The sequence below is a fragment of the Nelusetta ayraudi genome, unplaced genomic scaffold, assembly GCF_046127955.1.
Source record: "Nelusetta ayraudi isolate G7.1 ecotype Tasmania unplaced genomic scaffold, CSIRO-AGI_Nayr_v1 ptg000005l, whole genome shotgun sequence".
NCBI lineage: Eukaryota > Metazoa > Chordata > Actinopteri > Tetraodontiformes > Monacanthidae > Nelusetta > Nelusetta ayraudi.
The window spans coordinates 6,143,745-6,165,221 of record NW_027466055.1 but is presented as its reverse complement, the minus strand read 5'-3'; the positions used below and the strand labels follow the sequence as shown (position 1 = coordinate 6,165,221).

Sequence of the window (21,477 nt, the reverse complement as noted above, 5' to 3'; positions counted from 1 at the left end):
AAAAATGTTGAGTGATGATTGAATGAGCCAGACGTGCTAACGTTAGCTAAAATTACGCTGGATATAACCCTAAATCCGCAGGGTCACCGTCTGTTCCCAGTATCGTGTTTCCGAGGGGACCGCTGTCTGTGACGACTTTTTACTCATCCAAAGCAAGTTACAATACAACTAAACTGCTGTGGTCTGCTTGGAAACACAACATTGTAAAAGTTCTGGTGACGAAAGGCGACTCTCCGGACTTAGGGTTATATCCACCATAATTGTAGTAGCTTTAGCTGTTAGCATTTATTTCATCATATTTGCGTGCGGTTTCTGTATCTGAAGGTGATAAAGACAACAGTGAGACCCACTATGGTGTTGGACTTGAGGTCCTTACACACTGGGCAATAGGCCAAGCGACGCAAATGTTTGCTGTACACACCTAGCGCGAAGCAAATATGCGTATGAGTGAAGTTTGGGGCTCTTTCTTTCGCGCCGAAGGAGAAAAATGGAGTTGGCTACATCCGTAGGTGATGATGTGCTGGTGATGGTTGAATTAAAAAAGAGAAAGAATAGAAGTCTTTGGGTTCACCCAATACTGTTATTGGGTGAGAGACGAGATGGTGAATTCAACCCAACGATCCAGCAGCTCAGATTTTACCAAGTGAAATTTTGCCAGCACTTGTCCGGTTGAATGCCCAGTTTTCTAAGCTAACTAAGCTGAGCAGAAAAGTAACCACCTCAGCATTAGCTGCGTTTCCACTACGGTTTTTCGCAAAAATAAAAGTGATAAGGAAGGATTGGAAATGATTTGAGTGACAATAATATTTTCTTTGTTTGAGTAACCAAGGAACTACTTTGCCTTTGATAGTGGCATAGTTATTCTTATCAGCTCAACAACCAGCTTGCTCAAATATAATTTTTTACGCACTTGATTCACCTGCAAGTGTTATAGTAATTATATTCAACGTATTATTTGTCCCTAAAAAAAAAAAAAAGAAAAAAAAAATGAGTGTGTGATCCCGAAATGAGCTTCATGGCTGGGCAGCCTCTCATGGTGACGGTGATGAAGACACACTGAGTCAGGGTAATGTCACGGCGTACTTGGAATCGCTTTTATTGAAATCAAAGTTAATTACATACTCTGTCACACAAGCATAATAAAGTTGTCTGTCATGGTGTCTCACGAGCGCATTGGATGCATCACGTCGCTGTTAATGCCAGCCACGCCAAGTCGCCACTCCCGACTGAGATTAAATTGCGTTCAAAGTCTGTAATTGACGTATTAATATCACTAATAGCTTCTGCGTTGTTGTTGTTGTTGTTGTTGTTGTTGTGGAGGTCTTAGAGGAGGTCTTAAAGATCTCTGGTGGAAGATACACCTGCTGTGCCAGTACCGTGTTGTGCGTGTTGTGCGGATGTTTTCACTGGCAGTGGCACTGGGCGTCAGCTCGAGTGGCGGCCGCTTCTCTCTTTCAGAAGTACAGCAAGGGTAGAAAGCAAATGTATTATTGTGTGGCTGAATTGACTTGAATAAACTCAACGGGTAACAATTATCAAGAGGGTCCTTGGTCGGTTCAGTTAAATCTCCTGCAAAGTGGCAGCTTCATTTGTGTCACTTATTACGTCCCAGCAGTGGGTCAACTCGACACTTGGAGCAAACTTAGACGCTTAAAAAGAGAGAGAAAGGGAGAGGGCTGGGGGGGGGGGAGAAGCTGTTTAGGGCTTTTATTCCTATTTGTTCCTGCCACTTTGCTCCTCGCCGCTCTACTTCACGCTATCAGCCAGCCCAATCTCTGTCTGTTTGGGTGCTGATGGCTGTCACAAGTGATTTTCTCCTGCACATCCTCGCCGGCTCACGGGCGGCGCTCGTTTTAAAGCTGATTAAAAATTTAGACAAAGCGGCGCCGTAAAAACCCAGAGTTGCGGCCAAATTTGGGCTGAATTGTGAAGTTTCGCTGAGAGACGAAATGGAGCAGCCCCGCCGCCCAATAACAAAATAAATAAATAAAAAACTACGGGCGAGGAGGAAAATCAATAGTCCACTCTGCCTCAAACAGCTTAATGCCTTACTCAGTGTAGAGGGATGTGTGGAAGTGATGGAGTCTCTGTCAGTCACTGGACATCGGAAGAGTTTTTAATTGAGGCCCCAGCGGAGGTACGAGGGACACGGTGACGTGGAGAGAGAGAGATAGAGAGACAGAGACAGATGGAGAGAGCGATAGAGAGACAGAGGGAGAGGGAGAGACAGACAGAGGGAGAGACAGAGGGAGAGAGAGAGAGAGAGAGAGACAGAGTGAGAGACAGAGGGAGAGAGAGACAGAGGGAGAGAGAGAGAGAGAGACAGAGTGAGAGACAGAGGGAGAGAGAGACAGAGGGAGAGAGAGAGAGAGAGACAGAGTGAGAGACAGAGGGAGAGAGAGAGACAGAGGGAGAGATAGAGAGACAGAGGGGGAGAGAGAGAGAGACAGAGGGAGAGAAAGAGAGACAGAGAGAGACAGACAGAGGGAGAGAGGGAGGGGCTGGTGTTGGCTGAAAAGGGCAGTGCAGAAGGAAGACGGCGATGTTGTTCATATTTCATCCCTCTTGTCAGATGATCAGTCATGAAAGTCTTGCTTATGGCTTAAAATTGAATTGGGGCGAAAAAAAAAAAAAAAAAAATCAAAAACCTCTTGTCTTTGGTTCCATTCACAGTAGTTTGGCTGGGACTGAGTTCTGTGACTTTCTTCTTTTTAACATACACACATACAGGTACATACATGCATGGCGGGGGGGGGACTTGTTGGGAAGCTGGTAGAACAGCAGAACTGGTGTTGAACTGTGAGAGATGTAAACGTTAACATATCAGTTCAAAGTTTTTTTGGTACAAGAACGCACGGTTCACGGTGCAGTTGTACATCACAGGTGGTCCACGGACACCCCGCAATATACAGTATATGTTAATCTTAATGTATTTGGTCGACAGTTTTTTTGGTAATCGCTGTAATTTGCGTATCACTCCTCCAACACCTCACATTCTTTCAGTGCGGCGGTACCTGAACGTGTCTTTTTTTAGTGTGCGACCGTGGCACCAGTGCTTTTTTTTTCCGCGGGACGAATCCGCTGTGGACTCCTCCAATCATACGGACACTGACCGGAACGAGCGTGTCCGCCCTGTGCGTCCCCTCCTCACACCTGTGCCCACGTGCTGCCGCTGTCGCTCCGGAACACATTTCAGACTTTCCTGGTGCTCCGCCGACACGCTGCCCCGCGCTCTGCTCCGCTCCGCTCCTGTCTCAATTGAGCCGTCGGACCCGCTTCCTTCGCCCACCGCCTTTTATTTTTGTGTGTGTGTGTGTGTGTGTGTGTGTGTGTGTGTTGTTTTTATGATGTTTTTTCAAGCATGAAAATGCATGTTTTGTTTTTAACGCGAGAAGGACGGCGTATGCTCACTAGTCACCGTGCAGTATGGCGCCCGGCGCCAGCTGCGCACTTTGATGTGACATTTAAAAATCCATTCGACGCCAAGCGCAAAGGATGTGGCCCAGTCCGCGTGGGGGCACACGCGCATCTCCACTGATGTGGAGTTTATCGTGGTTATACTGCCCACCTCCGCCCTCGGGCCGTTGTTTTTTAAAATCCCAACGCAGAGCCGTAACGCGGTTTCACACCCGCTCTGCGAGCAGCGCCGTCGCCGCTTCTCCGACACCAGGAACAACGCGGTTTGGGCTCTGGGCAGTACATTGGATTAATTAGCCAGTCCACTGGGTACGGCAGTACCTTCAGGTGGAACTTTGCCCCTCGGCATTTTTGACTAAGACTCGCGGATCGTCCCTCCTAATGGGCTCCTTGACTCAGCTGCCCTCCACCTCGGGAAATTATCGTCTCGCCGTTCAACTGGTCGGTTAGCGTACCAGCTACTCGACTCGTTACGAATGTTTAAAGTTGACCTCTTTGCTTGCCGTAGTCGCATGAAGCAACTCTGGACACTGAGGATTCAGTGAAAAAAATGCACTGCCAAATATGCTTTGGGTACTGCGTAACGAAACACCACTGCCACGACTGCTATTGCTTCCAATTACCACTAGGGTTTACTACAGTGTACTACTAGAGCAGTATATCTTTCTATTTCTCTCTCTCTCTCTGCTCTCATTTCTTGTAAATGTGTCATGGTGAGGACAATATAGATGTTTTGGCCGACTCCAGCCGTTAGCAATAATTTCAGGGTGACTTCTTAAGTTTAAAGCCATTTTTTGAATTGAGATGGATTCCATCCATCTTGCCATCCATTTTTCCGTCGGTGCCTCTCCCGCACTCAGGGTCATAGAGGTGCTGGAGCCCATCCCAGTCGTCTGGGAGCGGAGGCGGGGTGCCACCCGGGACAAGTCGCCAGTTCATCACAGGGTTGGACTGTCCAAGAGACTGTAAAAAATGAATAAAATCTTGTCTTTGGAGTCGATTTTTGGTTGTGCAATACGCCTTTCACCCACCGGCCCTTCGTTAAAGTCACTTGCTCTGGAACAGGTGATATTGTTCCACTTCCTTTCAAACCGACGCCCGACTCGCCGCGTTTGAAAGTCGGCCTTTCTCTCGCCAGTTTATGGCTGTAAATCCGTCTCGCTGCGCCCTCGGCTGGGTTCCTCGTGAATGTGAGCGGCCGTGAAAGGTCAGCGATAGCCTGATGCGACGGGGACAGCGTCTTACGAGTTAATGCCGGAGCAGCGGTGGAGCAGCGGCGGAGCAGCGGCCGAGCTGAGGCCGAGCAGCGGCCGAGCATCCCATTGTCGTTCCGCCTCAGCATTCATGCAGCGAGCGGCCAAAACTGAAAACTCGCTCAGCCGCTTTTGTTTCCCCTCCCACTCGTTCTCCCGACCTACCGCATCCCTCCAACCTCCAGTGACTCACTCACTCGTCCACCGTCCTCCTCCCCCACCCCCCCGCCCCCCACGAACGCCAGATGGGTTTTATGGTTCTCCCGCCGACGGAGGGGGCAAAAAAGAAAAAGCGGGCTGTTAGAAACTTTATTCCTATAAATGCGAGAGCCATTACTCTGTTTTAATGTGCACGTCTGCACACCGCGCACTCTCGTGTTTGCCACGGGCCCATGGCGTCGGGGGGTGGGGGGGTGGGGGAGGGAGGGATGGAGGAGCAATAATGTCGGACAAATTGTGTAAGTAAATGGGTGCCGGGTCGTCCTAGAGACGTGCACGTCACTTTGCTGCATGCCAATGAGGCTGAAAGGTAGCGTAGAGCCCGGAAAACAATTTATTGAAATGCAAAAAAATAAATAAAACGGGGGGGGGGGGGCTCAGAGTAAAAAGATGCTGACAGGACGGAAAGCTGTCGCCATTTATCTCAGTTTGCCAAGTTCTCCTCCACAGGCTAACCTGTGGAGGCTAGCCTGTCCCTCCTCCGCTCCTGGGGAGCAGAGCTTCTCCTCAGAAAATTGAATAAGAAAAACAGATGAGCCTGTGCGACCACTGGCTATTTCTCCTGGGCTGAGTGGAGGGTGTGGTGGGTGCGGGAGGGATGAGGGGAGGGTTGACAGACAGCTCCTGAGGTCGACGGTAAAAGCTGCTCGTCGAAACTGAAGCTGCGGCTAATTCAAAGTCATTTGTTCTGTGTAATCCTAATAGTCACGCTGGTATTTTTATGCATATACATTTTTTTTTGCATTCAGGTCGTGCGTGTCCTCCGACACTCTTTTCAGTCATGTCTCTCCAAAAGCGCTGTTGTTTTTACCCATCCGTCTCCCCCCCGTGTGAGATTCGCAGTCGTTTGTGGAAACTGAGTAATTATTATTATCATTTATTGATTTTTTTTGCCACGTCCACTTGACACAAACTAGTGTAGCGCCTCACAGATCAAGAGTTTGAAGGTGGGAGCCCTTGTTGTGTATCTCAGCCTGCATTCACACAGATGGAAACATATTTTCCCCCCCCCCCCCTCAATGAACCCCTAGCCCCCTCCTTTTATCCCACTCCCACTGGAGGAAGTGCACCGGGTCACATGTACAGTATGTGGCGGTTTTTAAAAACCTCGGTTTTGTCACGGGCTTTAGAGTATCTGCGTTTTTTATCGGCCCAGTGCACAGCTGTGTGCGGACGAAAGGCCACGAGTGCAATCAAATCAATAGAAATTTGGAACATTTCCCCGCCTCAGTGTTTTTTGGTCCTAAAGAGATGCCTTTATCTCCTCCCTGTGACTCTGTTTTACGGAGATATATAAGCCTATTTCTATTCCAATGTCTGGCTTTTGGTCTCTTTGGTCTTCGGGGCTGTACACGCCCTCTAGCACGGCTCGGCTTTGTTGCTGCTAAACCCGTGGGCTAGCCCCTAGTCTGCCTCAGCCTTCTGTGATTAGCATTCCTTCGCTGCATGTCCCACCTTTCTCCCCCTTTTATTCTCACGCGCAGGCAGGAAGGGGCCAGGTTGTTCATCCTCACAATGAAAGAGTGCGGTGGGGGTGGGGGGTGGAAAAAAAAAACTAATTGACTCTTCCTCTCCCTTCCGTCATCCCCCCAGCTCCACGGCGGTGAGCTCGGGGAAGGGGACATTATTCTCCTTTGGTCACAGCTTAAGAGGCTGGGTTTCTTCTAGGCAGGTAAAACTGGGTTGACAGTTGGGAGTAAGAGCAGCTTTGATCTTCACTGTCTTCACGTTGCAGAACCCAGATGACAGGCGAAGGGAGTCTTAGGAGCACTTTATTCCACCGAGGGTGCTGGGGAGAAAACACTTGGGCTTGTTAAAAAGCCTGCAAATCTTGGCTTTTCACATTTACTGGAGCCCAAACAAACCTAATCTGGTCTCTTGCCAGTCCCCCTACAGTGTCTCCCAGAGACCGAGGCTGGATTGGCTGGAGTGTTGGCTTGTGGACACTGGCACGGAAAAAAAGAGTTGCTGTTCAAGACCAAAATTGTGACTAGAAGCGACACAACCTTCTGTCTTCCAAGGTTGCAGGGCATGTTATCATATTACGCACAACCGTAGTGTATTTTTATCGTTATCCCGTCATTGTTCCAAACGTTTTTTTAATAACATTTAATAAAACCAGCACGATGTAGGGTTTTCCTAAAACATTGCTCACGGAATCAAAGAAAGTGTAATTTTTTTGACCTTTGAATTATACGTGTGGAAATTAATCTTTAATTAAGGGCGAGACCGCTTTCGCCCGCACTCAGTTTTGTTTTATTCACTGCTGTGCACCGGAAACACTTTTGATTTAAGTAGAAGTAACACAGAGATGGAACTGGGGCAGTGTGTCGGTTTCAATGTCAGGCTATAAAAACACTGTCACGCTGTTCTTTTTATCATTACTGGTCGGCTAATTTAGTTTCCACCTAAGACACCAATGAACTCAACAACATTCCGCTGGTTTGAGTTTGATTTCTCACTGCACTCCGTCAAACGAACCTTGCCTTTTTTAAAATAGCATACTTCCCTCCCCTGCCTGTGACGGCGCTGCGTCAACAACAACCTCACGAGTTTGAAAACTTGCGCTCACAAGAAATTGTGATGTGTTTGCATGTGTTTATAATTTTACACCAACCGGAGTTTGTGCCTTTTAACGTGCATGAGAAGTCAGTTGCACACCTCTCACACCTCCACAAACAAACTTGAGTTTGATTAAAGGTATATTGTGTAAAATTCTGCCATCAAGTGTTCAGATTTTCACTTACTGTCCCTCTCCCAAGCTTGCCGTTGAACTACAGTGGCCTGCACACACAAACCTGGATGCCTCGTCCACCTTCTTCTTCATTTGTTATTTGAGGACGCGAGCGTTCACCCTCAATATGAGGGTCGTGGGGACTGGATTGTCCACACTAGGCTTTCTTAGAAACAGTGTACGATGGCAGCTAACTGCGAGCAAGACCCTTGTATTTTTATAGATGTAAATAATCTGGGTAGGAAAACCATTCATTTTATTGTACTGTGCGTATACACTTTTATTAACACATTATTTACAGGCAGTATAATATATATATATATATATAAATATTTTTTTTTTTATCAATATAAAATTCATAACCTTTAAGCAGGGCCGGTGTTACCACACCCTCAGATTTTATGCTGATGATTTATTTATTTTTTGCATTTTTGCCTTTGTGTTTTTCTTCTAGCAGACATCAGACCACATGGCTCATTTAGTCCAGTGTGCTTACTCCTTGCTCATTTGACATCCACTTAACATGTTATTCTCATTCATGCTCCAAAGCAAACAGCTGTGACGCTTTGAAGTCTCCAGACGCTGCTGCCCAAAGTCCTCCATCCTCACCCCCCTTGCACAGGAGGGAATAGAGGACAGTGGAAGAGGGTGGCTGGGTAAACAGAGCCATTAGAGACAAATCTATTTCTGAAGAAAACAAAATCACATCATCAAACAAGAGAAAAAGAAAAATATGATCCTGCAGCCCTTGGGGCCCTGGCGTCGCCATGATACTTGACTATGGCATTTGTCTTTATCAGTCTGCCTCGAGGGAGGGAGAGTGTTATGGGGAGGTGTGAGGAGAAAAGGAGAATTGCGAGAGCCGAGCGGCTTCTTGGCTCATCACATGCGCCTCGACATATTTGTCACTTTCCCTCGACGGCCCACGCACGATCATCTCTCCTCTCATACATGTTGTGCTGTCTGGGAGAAGTGGCTCTCGGACGGTCATCCTTTAAAGGCGACGGAGTGAAGGGGCTCGGCGGACGGCGAGCCACAAGGTCATCAGTCAGGAGCAGCCTGCGGAGGGATCCGGAGCTTTATCAAAATGACAAGATTGACTCTCCAGATTTTGTCCTTTCCCACTGACATTCGTTGGTTTATCCTGCTCTTAATGCGGCGGCGCACTCGAGCGCTCTTTTGAACCTCAGACATGCGTTGATTTGATGATACTTCGAGGTGATGGCTAGCCAGGTATTAAATTGCTGCAGCCACTTGAGTGAAAATGTATATGTTTTGATGTACAATTATGTCTGGTTCAGCGATATCATATTGCATATTGGATTGCAGGTTTTTTTTTTATTGTGCATGAAATGCTTTTCAGTGCCATGTAACCTGAGCTGTATCAATCATCTCTAAATGATGATACACAATCAAGATGCACAATCAATCAATAAATATCAGATCTGTTTACAATTCAAGTAACAAAAAAACGTGTGTCTTCATGTTGGAACAAAGCTTTATAAAGTATCCACACAATCGCTGCTAAAACTCTGCTAACGCCAAAAGTGTGAAGATTGCGTCGCCGTGTTTTCATTTACGCTGCAAAGGTGAGGATGTCATGCGATTGCATTTGTGATTTCTGTTGCAAGTGCACAACATCTTTTAGCACAGTCCCCCGTATGCTCCCCGTGTGTACTATTCCACCTCGGCTCAAAACTGGATGTTTCAGCAGCAAGATTTAGACACAAACCCAATGGACTCCACGACTTTACTGTCTGGTTGGACTGGCACTGCCAATAGGCACACATCCCTTTTAAAGCACAGTCACTCCACAGTGGAAGTTTACTATATTATTTTTTAGACCAATAAAGTGAAATTGGATAATTTTTCGAGCACGCCTGACGTAATTTCACAGCACACTAGTGGTACAGTCGTCACGACCTCGAGGTTGTGGTTGAGCGTCGGAGTGTTAGCGGTGATGGCTGCGTTCTGAGTATTCACACGCTGTGAATGCACCTTTTACACACTCACACACTCCCAAGACTTAGCAAGAAAACGTGCGACTGAAACACGCCCCCCCCGTCTCGACCGTATTAGTAGTAGTTTAATAGTGCGCGGCCCCTTTCCCTGTCCTTTCATTAACTCCTGTTTTCGGCACGCAGTCAGGTGCAGCTGCTCCTCGGTACCAGACGGACAGACGTGGTCGATTCCAACAGAATGCGTCAATTTGTCCAGTTTGTCCACGTCTGTCGCTGGTGCCAAGTCCTTGCAGATGCCTCATCGTTTTCCTCTTTTCAGTGCCAGTCATTTTTCAGCCTAATTTTTTTCCCCTCCTTCTTCTTCTTGTCTTCTTTTACTCCCTCTCCACCCTCGTTTGTATTATTATTATCTGCCCAGAGCGGGCACTGTCTGAAAGAGGCCTGTTTGTGCTGCAGCCAGGCACACGGCTCTTTAGTGGCTCCGCTGTTTTCTTTCCCTCTCCCTCTGTTCCCTCTCAATACCCCGGGGAAATTTGCTTTTGTCTCTGACATCTCTTTTTTTCCTCCCCTCCTTTTCTTGTCCTGCTGACCACTTTCTATTTCCCCTCATCAATTTAAAACTTTGCCAAGATTCTGTCAATCATTTTGACTAATTGTCTCCGTGGTCTTCTTTGCACAGCGCTGTCTAAAAGATATATAGAGCTCTTACCTTTTCTAAAGAAGAAATCAAAAAAATGACAAACATTACCAGATGTTGTTTCTTTTTTTTTTTTTTCCTTACACTTGGGGCTCTTTTCAAGGTACCGCTTTAGGATATGTCGATACTGATATGTAAAGCCCTAAACCTTCATGCGTGGTAGTCCATTAAATTAACGGGTTGCATCAGATACACTTGAAGAAAACACATCAGAACGATGGACTTCCGAGCCGCCTGCAGCAGACGGAAAGGTGCCAGTCTGCTCTTAGATCTGTGCCAGTGCAGTTTTTTTTTGTTTTTTTTTTTGTGCCATCGAAAAAAAAAAAAAAAAAAAACGGCGCCTCATTGGACAGTTGAGCTATCTGCCATCTGGGCTCTAATGAAAGACGCGAGTGTCTTAACTGGATGATAGCGAGGACGTTCTTAATCCGCTCGCACAAAGAAAAGGTTCACGCTGGCTCCTCATTTCCTCCGAGAGTCGCGCCGACTGCCAAAACCAATATAGAGCCGACGTGACGCTGACGCAAAATGATCCGGACGGTGATGTCGCCGCCGCCGATGGTGAGGATGTTTATGATGCTGATGATGATGATGATGATGATGACGATGATGATGATGATGACGATGACGATGATGTTGATGAGGAGGACGGCGATGCCAGTAATTATCATCAGCGTCTTCGTGTTGTGCCTTGGTAGTTTTGCAGCACGGCTGATTCACTGTTTAGCCGTTTCACTGGCAAATGGCGACAGCGATGTGACGGTGACGGATACAGAAGTGACAGTTGCGCTTTTTTTTTTCTTTTTTTTTTTCCTTTTCTTTTTTTTTTTTTTTACTTCCGTTCTCTGAGAGCAAGTAATGAGGCCGCCTCGACTTTGCCTCTCCCTCTTCCCTCTGCTTCAGGTCAGAACATTGCGTTCCCTCCCGTGGCTCTGTGGGTTACTGTCGGCCTGGCTGTGTGTCTGCTGGTGCTGCTCATCGCTCTGGCTGCCGTCTGCCGGAGGAAGATCAAGGAGAGCTGCGAGGAGGCCAGAAGAGAAGGTGAGGCCAGCGGCGCACGGCCGTGCCAGGAGTGCAGCGCAGCGCAGCGCAAATGCAAATGCAAACGGTGGTCAAAGAGAGAAAGACGTTTCATCGTGTGCAAACCAAACACAGGCCACGTGGTGGCGCCCTCGCTCGGTCATGCTAGCTAACTAGCTGACGCCTTGCTGAGTCATTCATGCCTGGCAGTTGCAGAGACGCTAGCTAGCACACAAGCGCTATTATACCATGGCAGACTCAACTTTTGGCCTATTTCAAGTGTGCAAATAGTGCACACGCCAAATGTCCGCATATTTCTCATAGCATTTTGTACATTTACTCACTCATAATACCAAAGGCCCCGTGTTTAACACTCGGTGACACCTAATGGTACAAATTAGAATTGTATAATGTTATGTTAATCTTATTGCCTCTAAGTCCCTCTCTCTTCTTGTCGTGAAAGTCATAGCAGACCAACGCTCTTGGCTGCTGTGGTGTTGCAATATGGCCGCCTCCTTACAACTGCAACTGCTCTTTATGTAAATATCAATACTTGTTACTTGTGAATGAATGCACCACCGTTCATTTCGAGTGAGTTTTTCTATCTGGAAACATGCATGTTCATTTTCATCCCATGCCATTCCAGTAGAGCCCTTTAAATGTCAAACACGGGTTTCTCTTTATACGATCTGAATATTCATGACAAACCCAAGTTCAAGTAGTGTTTGGTCTGTATTGGCTTCATGCAAAGCGAACGGAGAGGATTATTGCAGTTCAGGCACAGCTTCAAAACACGGTAAGTCAAAAATAACTTATTGAGCACTGTGAGCCTGTTTTGCCCTTTGGCCCCTCTGGATCCTTGCGAGGACCCTCATTGAAATGCATGGTAGAGCAGTAGATGGTGCGCTACGCCTAACTGTGATGTGTCAGCTCGATTATGTAGAAGGTGCAGCCGGAGTGGAATAACCACTGTAGAAATCCGTGATGAGATATTAATCGCCCAAGTAACTTCTTCCCGATGTATATTGTCAGTATCTTTGGACAGCGTGACACGTATCTTCAGCAAAAGAGGAACATCATTACTCGGCTCCAGTAATTAGCGCGGCGGAACAGCCGAAGATCCCCGCAAGTGCAAAGGCAAAAAAAAAAAAAAGAAAAAAAAATTTTGAAATGAGATAGCGCAGAGCCACCAGCCCCCGCTGTAATGAGATCCGCTCAGAGTGGAGGAGACATTTAAAATAAAGGTCAGCCAGTGTCTGCACCAGGGCCCAGAGGTTTGAAAATAAATATGGAAGTGACACCGACTCGGAGGATAAAGTAAATAGCTCTATGGAACATATGAAATCAAATGAAATGGAAAGGGAAGACTATAATGCCGCTCCTCCCAAAGGGAAAATCGCTCCCGTGGTTGCCAGGCCCTTTTCTCCGCTACTGGCTGGCACGGGTGGCCTGCCTGCGTTAGCCGCCTGTAGCCCTGACTCCGAAGGCTGGATTGATTGCGCGGTCATTCGCACAAAGATGACGGCCATATTTGAAATGTTAAGTCTCATTCTGTGTCCTTCCAGCCCAGCGTTGCGCTCGCAGCCCTCCGCTGTGTTTTCAAACGGTGTAATTGCCGACTTATCCGTGTATTACGCAGACTCTCTCACGCCCCCTGATGGACTGATAGCGCTTGAACACAGATGTGGCAGGGTCGTCTGAGAATTTTCTTTTTCCCCCCGATGCACGTATCCCCGGCTGAAAGGACGGCAGGATGCAGGCAAGCGCAACCTAATTGCGGTTGTCTTATCTTTTAATGGCGCTCCCCCCGGAACGGGCAGGATTGAAGTTGACTCTCCCCTTGCTCGCTGCGTCTGTGCAGCGACGGTGGAAGGGTCAGCGGAGGAAGAGAAGTGAGCAAGTCGTTTTTCTTCCCTGTCATAACGCATGCGGAGGAATCCGAGTGTTGCGGCGTTCCGGTAGAAAGTGAAAGCTCATTTTCCAGGCTCTCTGTTGCATCGGAATACCGGCCCTGCTTTTTTTCCACTTCATATTTTCCTCTTGTCACCCCACTTCCACTCCCTCCACCCCCTTCTCCCTCGTCCTTCCTCGCACCGAGGACTGAGCACACATATATCTGGAACCATGTTCGCCCAAAGTGACCCATCTACTTATCCGAAGCTCATTTTACATTTAGATAAGCGCACGATTCAATCAAAGCCCCGCCACCGCTCCCCTCCTCCCCCCGCTCGCACATCGTGCTGTGTGCGGTGGATGGGAATCGCGAGGGGAAGCCGGCGCCGCAACCTCGGGGTTTTTACCACAGGGACGGACGTGTTTCACAGGGGTTAAGCCTCGGGGTCTGACCCCGAATAAATGCTGTGATTGATCACCTTCAGGTGAGGTTTGCATCGGTAACAGCATGTAAATTTTTTAGCTCGGGCCTCTCTAGGGAAGCCTAGCGAGGCATGCAAAGTCAGAGCAGTGGCAATGGTCAAGTACAAATACTTTGTTGCTGCACTTAAGTAGATTTTTCAGGTGCTCGGACTTTACTTAGTATTTATTTTTTCTGACAGCCTTGTTTTTTTACTCCCTACCTGTTTGTTTTTTTTTAAATACTTTTATAATGTTTTATTTATACTCCTTACTTTCAACAAATCAAGTTTTATTTGTACAGCGCTAAATCACACCCAAAGGTGTCTCCAATTGCTTGGTACAATCAGAAGAAAACCAACTGAACCAACTGGTCATTGGAAAAACGTGCTCGTCGAAATTCACCAAGAATCCGTCCAACAAATCGGTGTCTGTGCGGGCACACAAACACTCAACAAGTGGCGTCGCGGCCGGAAGAGTTTTGAGGGCGAGAGTCTCGGACCGTTTCCATGTCGGAGCGACGGGGAACGGTGGAGTTCTTTCGGCTTCGCGCCCCCCGACTCGCTCGCCTGTCATGCGGTACGTCCAGCTTAAGCCGCCGCAGCCTCTCTTCGCCCGCCCGCGTCTCAGATGCAGCCAACGGGGCCATGAAATTGCAACAGTCCTCGCTCGCTGCCCCGCGGATGCCCTCGCCTTTGCGCCGACTCTCTGGTGCCTTCACAAGACCCCCTCGCTTGGCTATCGCTAGCGCTGCCCCAGAGGTACTCCAAGCTACTGCCAATTTGAAGCTGCCGAATGGAGCGGCGAAGGTAAACAGGCTCACGCCACGTCTGCATGGGGAGCTCCACCACAACTCACGAAGAGATGAAGGGACGTCACGAATCACTACACCACTGGTGTCAAACGGTGCCCGCAGCTTAATTATACTTGGTCCACAAGGCAATATTAAATGACTACTACAGCTGGCCCGCTGGTATTATACAGCACATGAACTGCTAACACTACAAATCCCAAAATGCTGCTGGTGTTTTGGCAGACTATTTACTTTAACAGACTATAATTTACACTTTCTTCATGGACTTTTTCTTGCTACTCCAAGACATGGGCTTGAATGGTTGCACGTTCATTGAAGGATATTATTATTAGTTAATTGGTTCATTATTGTTATTTTATTTTCAAATGTATTATTGGAAAAGAGTTACTGTTGAAACTTAAATCAAAAGGCTGCAAATAAAAATGAGGCATACAATTTCTATTTACATTTCATTTATTTCTGTGTTGTTGTTTTTTTTTTTTGAAATTCGATTACATCTGTGCAATATAAAAGTTATCTTTTGTGTAGTGTCAAGTGTTACTTGTTCCTTAATCAGTGTTGAAGTAAAACTTGTTTGGGTCCATATATAAAGGTTCACTGTTCTATCTGGAGGAAGATTTTTTTGTTCAATAAATATCAATATTGGTCCAAGACTTTGTCCAAGTTTTACATTTTGACCCCACTGTGTATTTGAGTTTGGCACTCCAGCTCTAGTCAGTGTGATTTTTTTTATTTTTTTTAATATACACTTTCATAACGGTGAAAGCTGCTCTGTGTGTTCAGCAGAGGATGACTTTGTCTAAAGCCTAAATGAGCCCCGGAGTAGCGCAGTCGTCCCTGACGAAGTCACGCGAGAACCTGGGAAAAAAAGGCAGAGGCTGCGTCAAACTGCGCCGCCTTCGCCCGGTTTCATTTTGTGGTTAATTAAAAATGTAATTGCATGTGTCAGACACTAAAGAGTAAATAGCTGGTTTTCAACCTCATTTAGAAAACAGCGTCGTTAAATCACGATCAGCTGCTCGGGTCCCCTCGCCGTCTATTTTTAGCCTGCGAGTGAGCGTGCGCGTGCGTGCACGTGTGCAAAGTGTGACGCCTCGTCACAGAGGAGTCTGTTGACAGTGGGCTTTTTCAGAGAGCCGGCGGCTAAAGCCTAATGTGATTACTGTCTCTGTGAAAGGGCCGGATAAGAGGTTAAGGGTGGGCTCGGCCCCGCGTGTACGATACGGTGAGGGCGCCATTGTGTGCAGCTTCTCCGCTGCCTCGCTCCCTCGTCTCTCTCTCTCTCTCTCTCTCTCTCTCTCTCTCTCTCTCTCTCTCTCTCTCTCTCTCTCTCTCTCACTCTTTCTCTCTCTCTGCAGCTGCCTTTGAGCTGCAGCCTTTGTACTCTGGCTCCCACCGATAATGACTCCTCTGTCTTTCCGCAGCTGAAGAGGCCAAGGAGCTGGAAGAAGAGGAGTCAAAGACAGGTCAGCCAATCCACACCTGTGTCGGCCCCCGGCCCACATCAGGGTCCTGCTTTGTGTCGAGGCGCTTGGCACTGCGCCGCCACTGTGCCAGTGTGCTTTTGCGCTCATGCTAAGCAGCTCACGGCTCTGGCAAACAAAAAAATAAACTAAAACATGAATTGTCGAAGCTTTTTAAAGGGCTCATGAAATGCAAAATTCACTTTGCCAGTGTTTTCCTTGTAATCATCTCTCGGTCCTGTGAATTCACTTCCGAAAATGAGAAAGGCCCAGCCTTTATTTATTTTCTGTCTTCCCTGTATGCTAAAAGACACCCTTTGTGACGTAATTAAAGGTCCCGATACTTCTTTTAGGTCAGTCACAACACCTTCAGCTAGTTGTTTTTTTTTTTTCAACCATCTGAAACCTCACGGCCTCCTCATTTCATGTTGAAGGAATCAGTTTTAGCACAAAGCTACAATTGAGCATTCACACAGAAGACTGCAAACACAGCGCTAAATATGCTGTTTTCTGCAGAACTCTCAAGGGTTTTTGGATAATTAATACGTCAAGCCGCTCACTAGAGCAGAGATCTGAGAATGGCTGCACTGTGGGACCTTTAAACATTTGTATTCACTTGCAATTGCTCGCTCTGTTTTTGTTTTTGTTTTTTTTGTTTTTTACCTTGCCCGGGTGTCGAGACACTCAAAAGACACACAAAACTGCAATGCATAAATAACAGCATATTGGCGAACCCTATATTAACACTTTCTGATCATTTTCATAAAGATGCAAAAATTAAATATCACTGAAGTCTACACCAGAAAAAAAAAAAATAATAATCAAATGTTCAAATGTTAAGTTGGATAACTGAAGTGTGAGTGGTGAAACCAGCTTGAGGTGGCAAATCCATTCAGCGCAGCAGCCCGGTGGCATCGCTCTCTGAACCAGCTCCGTGTGTCTGTGCAAGTCTTCCAGGCGGTGCTCTAATTTAGTGCTGCTCCATGCGGCTTCACACTGGATGGTCCTCTCCTCCGAAGCTGCAGCAGTCAAATCCAACTCATCCCGAGTGGATTTAATGGCAGCAAGTTCTTGCTGATTTCTGCTATGAACGAAGAAAAAATTATAGGAGACAATCGTGTGCAGCTGCATGCAGTCATCTGATTTGTGTAATGTTTGGCAACTAGTACTGTACAGTGACATTGGCCTACATTTGGGTGGTGTGATTATAGATACAGCGATCGCTGGTTGGTATGAAACCAGTGCAGCAGAACGGACAGGCATCCCAAATAACAGCGATTGTGTTGCTGTTTTTTTTCTTCTCAAATTGGTTCCAACCAACAAGTATATTGACCGTAACTAGCCATGATCAACATGTACCAATATTGCCCCTTTGCTGAAAACACACTCCATATGTTTCAATCTCAAGAATATAAAGGGCGAAACAACGTGAGACCGAGTGTCCACAGCAAAGTGAAGAATGAAGCGCTCTCACGTGCTCTCGAGTGGCGATGGAAACGTCGGCCGAGGCTGCTGAATGGAGCAGTGACAGTAAACACACTGCCTGCACTGGGCCCAGCGTGCATTCATTTTGTCGTTGGGTTTTCTTAATATATTTTAATTAGGAGTCAGCGAAGGAGCAAAATCAGAAACTCGGCAAAGTTGATGTGAATTGGGTTTTTGTACGCTCTACTTTCAAAAATGCATTCCTTTGCGTGTTCTGTAATGATCACGGCTAATTTATGCTAAATTGGAACTAACATTTTGTTTTCCGAGTAAAGTCACGGAGGCTCTGAGAAATAAGTGTAAGGCTCCGAATTGCACCGCCTCCCATTTCATTCTGGTTAATGATCAACTTAATTGCATGTGTCGCACACTAAATTTTCAACCTCATTTAGAGGGAAGAATAAACAAAAGCTTTGTCACCAGCAGGTTAACAAGCTCGCGGTGACAGTGATATCATTCTGAATTTTTTTTTTGCTCTATTCTCTTTCGCCGTCCCAGCAAACCAGGAGGGGGGGGAAGGGGGGGGGGGGGGGGCATCAAACTGTGTCCTCCTTTTTCTTAGATGAGGCCGATGTGATATTTTGCTCATTGTGACCTTATGAGTCCAGAATTAATTTCTACATTAGCAAGCAGAGCAGAGCCGCTTCTGGCTGCCCGGCCGCAGTGACTTCGCCTCGCAGTTCCGAGCAGTCCTCCCTGAAGCGTTAATGTCATTAGAGTTATTCATTTGACTCCTTCTTTAGTCTGATTGAATTATTTAGCTTCTCTGTGAACGGCAAAGTTAATACCATGTGATTTTAATAAGCTGAGAGCTGAAGGGGAGCCTCCGAGTGAAGGGGGACAATGACTTTTATTCTCCAACGCCTCGCTCATGAATGTTTCAGGGAGCTGGGCGCAAGAAAACCAGAAGTTTAGGGGTCAGCCGTCCCGCAGCCGCAAACTGGGTTAAATAATCGTCAGCGTCGGGGAGAAGCGGCAGCTCGGGAGGTGAAGCAAGCCTAGGCCTCCGCGCACGCACTTATCCCGGCACCTGGTCGGCCCAGGTGGATGTTGTGGGCGGTAAAGTGGTGAAGTCGAGCTAATGGCTCTGTCTTTCGAGATCGCTCCGTAAGCACTCCTCACAGGCGGGCCGCTTTGTGTCGCCATCTGGCTCCAATTGCGCTGACAAAGGCGGAGGTTCCCGCGCGAGAGACAAAGGAGCCGAAATGAGCCCCGTTTTAATAAACCACGCATGACGGGGGAGCCGCGCTTGTGTGTTATCTTAATGAGCTGTCCAAAAAAAAAGAGAGGAGAAGCACCGCTTCCCTTTTCAAAGCCTGCCTGATTTAAAACAATCAGCGGTGATAACTGGGTGGGGTGGAGTGGCGGGGGTTGGGGGTGGGGGGGTGGGCAACGGTGCTCAAGGGCGGGACTTCTTTGCGGCCCGTCCGACCGACCTTCCTTCGCACAAGAACTGAAAAGGTGGCCGGACCATGAATTTCAATGGAGTCGCTCTCCCACGAATACGTCGAAAAAGTTTTGGGCCTCCAGGTTACTTCTGCATTATGCGGCCCCATAGACGACTGTATGAGCAATAGTGTAAGTCACGCGATGCGTCGGGACGCCTCAGTGAATGAGAACGAGCCGAGAGACGGCGCATGAAACGCTTTTGTAGGGATTTTCTGGCCTTTATAATTTTTTGAAAGATTAAAAGTGCATCATGAATTAAAAATCTATAATTGAAAGATTTATTACGAAGCGCGTTTCAGGCAGCCGTCCTGTCAGCCGTTTATTTTTGTATTGCGGTTCATGGGGTAAATACCTTTTTTTGGGCTGCATGAGCTTTTTGGCTGCAGTACCTCGAGTGGCCACTGGAAGAGAATCGCTGCGCCTCCGTATTTGGCAGTCTGGTATCCAGCTCTTATTATACATTCATGGTGCGCACAAGAGGGCGTGTGCCACGCAGCAGCAGCGCCGTAGCTCTCCGCCGGCTTCATCCTTCACCTCCCCACCTCCTCCCCCCTGAACGTGCTCAGTAATCTGAGCGCGATGCGCCGTTTAGCGCTCACGCTATGGCAGTCTGGCTCTGCTTGCGCGTGCAGAGGGCGGCGTCTCGCTAAAACCCCGGGCTCCGAGGACTAAGCAAGGCCTGAGCAAAAAGAAAAAGAAAAGAGCATCAGTCAGTGACCCAGTTCTTTCATCGACAAAGAGTTGTCTGTAATAGAAAAAAAAAAGAAAGCAGCTTGACACGCCTTGTGATGGGGGAGCTCCGGGTGAAAAATAGTTTCATTAGCGGCCATTAGCGGAGGCAAAGCAGCCTTGAACGCAGAAGGTTGGGGAACGTCGGGAAAATCAGGCATGAGGACGGAAGCCCCGACCTTCACCACCCCCACCCCCCCCCCCCCCCCTCACCCCCGCACTCCCCAGTAACCAAGGCCGCCCGCTGGAAGCGTCGCAAATTCCCAGCACAACCTCGAGCGGCGTCGTTCCCGACGCTTTCGTCTCGCAGCCAGGGAAGGGCGGAGCGAGCGCGAGCGGAACGACGAGGAAAACCAGAACAGCTGCGACGGCGGTCAAAGTCACCTCGGCGCCCGTTACTCGTCCTCGCCGTCTATCTGCGCCGTGGCCCGAGATGAGAACATCGCAGCGCGTTGGGGGAAACATAATATTCACATTATCCCTCCCACGGGAGTGGAGAGGTGCGTCGTGGTAAATGAATGAATGAATGAGTGCGGAGCCGGAGGTGGCTCGGAAATTCCGCATCCTGCTGCTCATGGGAGTAAAAAAATACGTCGAGCGCGAGCTGAAGTTGTGGCACGATGTCGCTTGAGCTGCCTTGTGCACGAGGTTCAGAGATGAGAGTGTTTTATGCAAACAGTTCCTGCCACTGACATGAAAATTATTCTCAAAAACCAAAAGATGTCCCGGCATAGTTTTAAACTAGTAGGGGCGCCATTGAGCCGGGTTTTCCCACAAGGCGTTGCGTTCTAGTTTCTTATTTGTCAGAAATATCGGCACTCAATGACCGAGTGTCGATATTTGCATTACAAAAAATGTGCATTTTTTGTAATGCACATACAAAAAATAAAAAGCACCCACATTTTATTTCAGCCAGTCGCTGTGTAATATATTAAACAATAATAGAATATGCAGATTTTATATGAAACATCACAAGAAATACAGTAAACTTCAGTCAAACGATTATGTGCATAATATTTTAACACTGGGCCCAATGGAAACATTTTTTCCCCAAAACATTTGGCCCAAACTCTCAGTCCTTTAATTCAATGAATTTCAATATCTATTTTTAACCTTTTCAATTGATGAGTGTGAGCAATGTCACTTTAGCGACCTCCGTGTTCAGCAATATTTCATTCACAGGACTCTGTGTTTGCGGACATCACAGCATTCAACGTTCACCAAAAACAACAGTGCACTGCTCCTTTAAAGCCGCTCTCATGCTTGGATTTAGAATCTCTGTTAAAGTAGACTTGCCTGATATCTGCGGGCTCATTAAGAAGTTCTTCTCTGTGTTTGTTTAACCCAGTTTGACGGAGCTGCAGGTTACAATCTGTTCAGCGTTGCCATGGCTGGAATGGAGAGGGCCTTTGGAAGGCAGCTCCAGGCATTTTCCCCGGCGCTACCCACTCATCCACCGGGCTCCCCCGACAGCCGCACGTTACTCACTGAAGCTACGTAAATAGAGCATCCGTGTTGCCTTCATTATTAGATGTGGGTCACCGGATGACTTCGAGAGCGACAATTAAATAAGTTCTTTGCACAACAGGGGCTGGGGTAACTGCGCGCCCCGGTCTTCAAGCCCTGCTCGCGTCGCCCAGCAGCAGACGGCAAACTAGATGTTTACTACGAGGCTGCTGGTTGCGCTTTTCTCTGGGGGGGAACCCGGAGCGACGCCGCGCTGGTGTAAAAGGTCTACGCGACGCTGACTGAAACGAACCCTGTGATCCCTTAATCACCGGCACCACAGAGGTCTCACACTGTTCGGTCGTCAAAGAGTGAACGCAAATATTTCCTTTGTACGGCGTTATATAAAGGGTTTGGGACGCTCTTCAAAATGGACCC

The 21,477-nt window shown here is 47.6% G+C and overlaps 1 protein-coding gene across 4 annotated transcripts in view; it reads left to right on the top strand.

Annotated features, from left to right (window-relative positions):
- The window catches only part of cd276 (CD276 molecule), a 72,682-nt gene that overhangs the window by 36,539 nt on the left and 14,666 nt on the right, over positions 1-21,477 (top strand). For all 4 annotated transcript variants that reach the window (XR_012929500.1, XR_012929499.1, XM_076051602.1 and 1 more), the window contains exons 5-6: positions 11,185-11,322; positions 15,892-15,933. Coding sequence is in view for 2 of the 4 variants with exons in the window: in XM_076051602.1 (XP_075907717.1) it covers positions 11,185-11,322; positions 15,892-15,933 (180 nt within the window). In the remaining 2 variants the exon portion in view is untranslated. The remainder of the gene's footprint in view (positions 1-11,184; positions 11,323-15,891; positions 15,934-21,477) is intronic.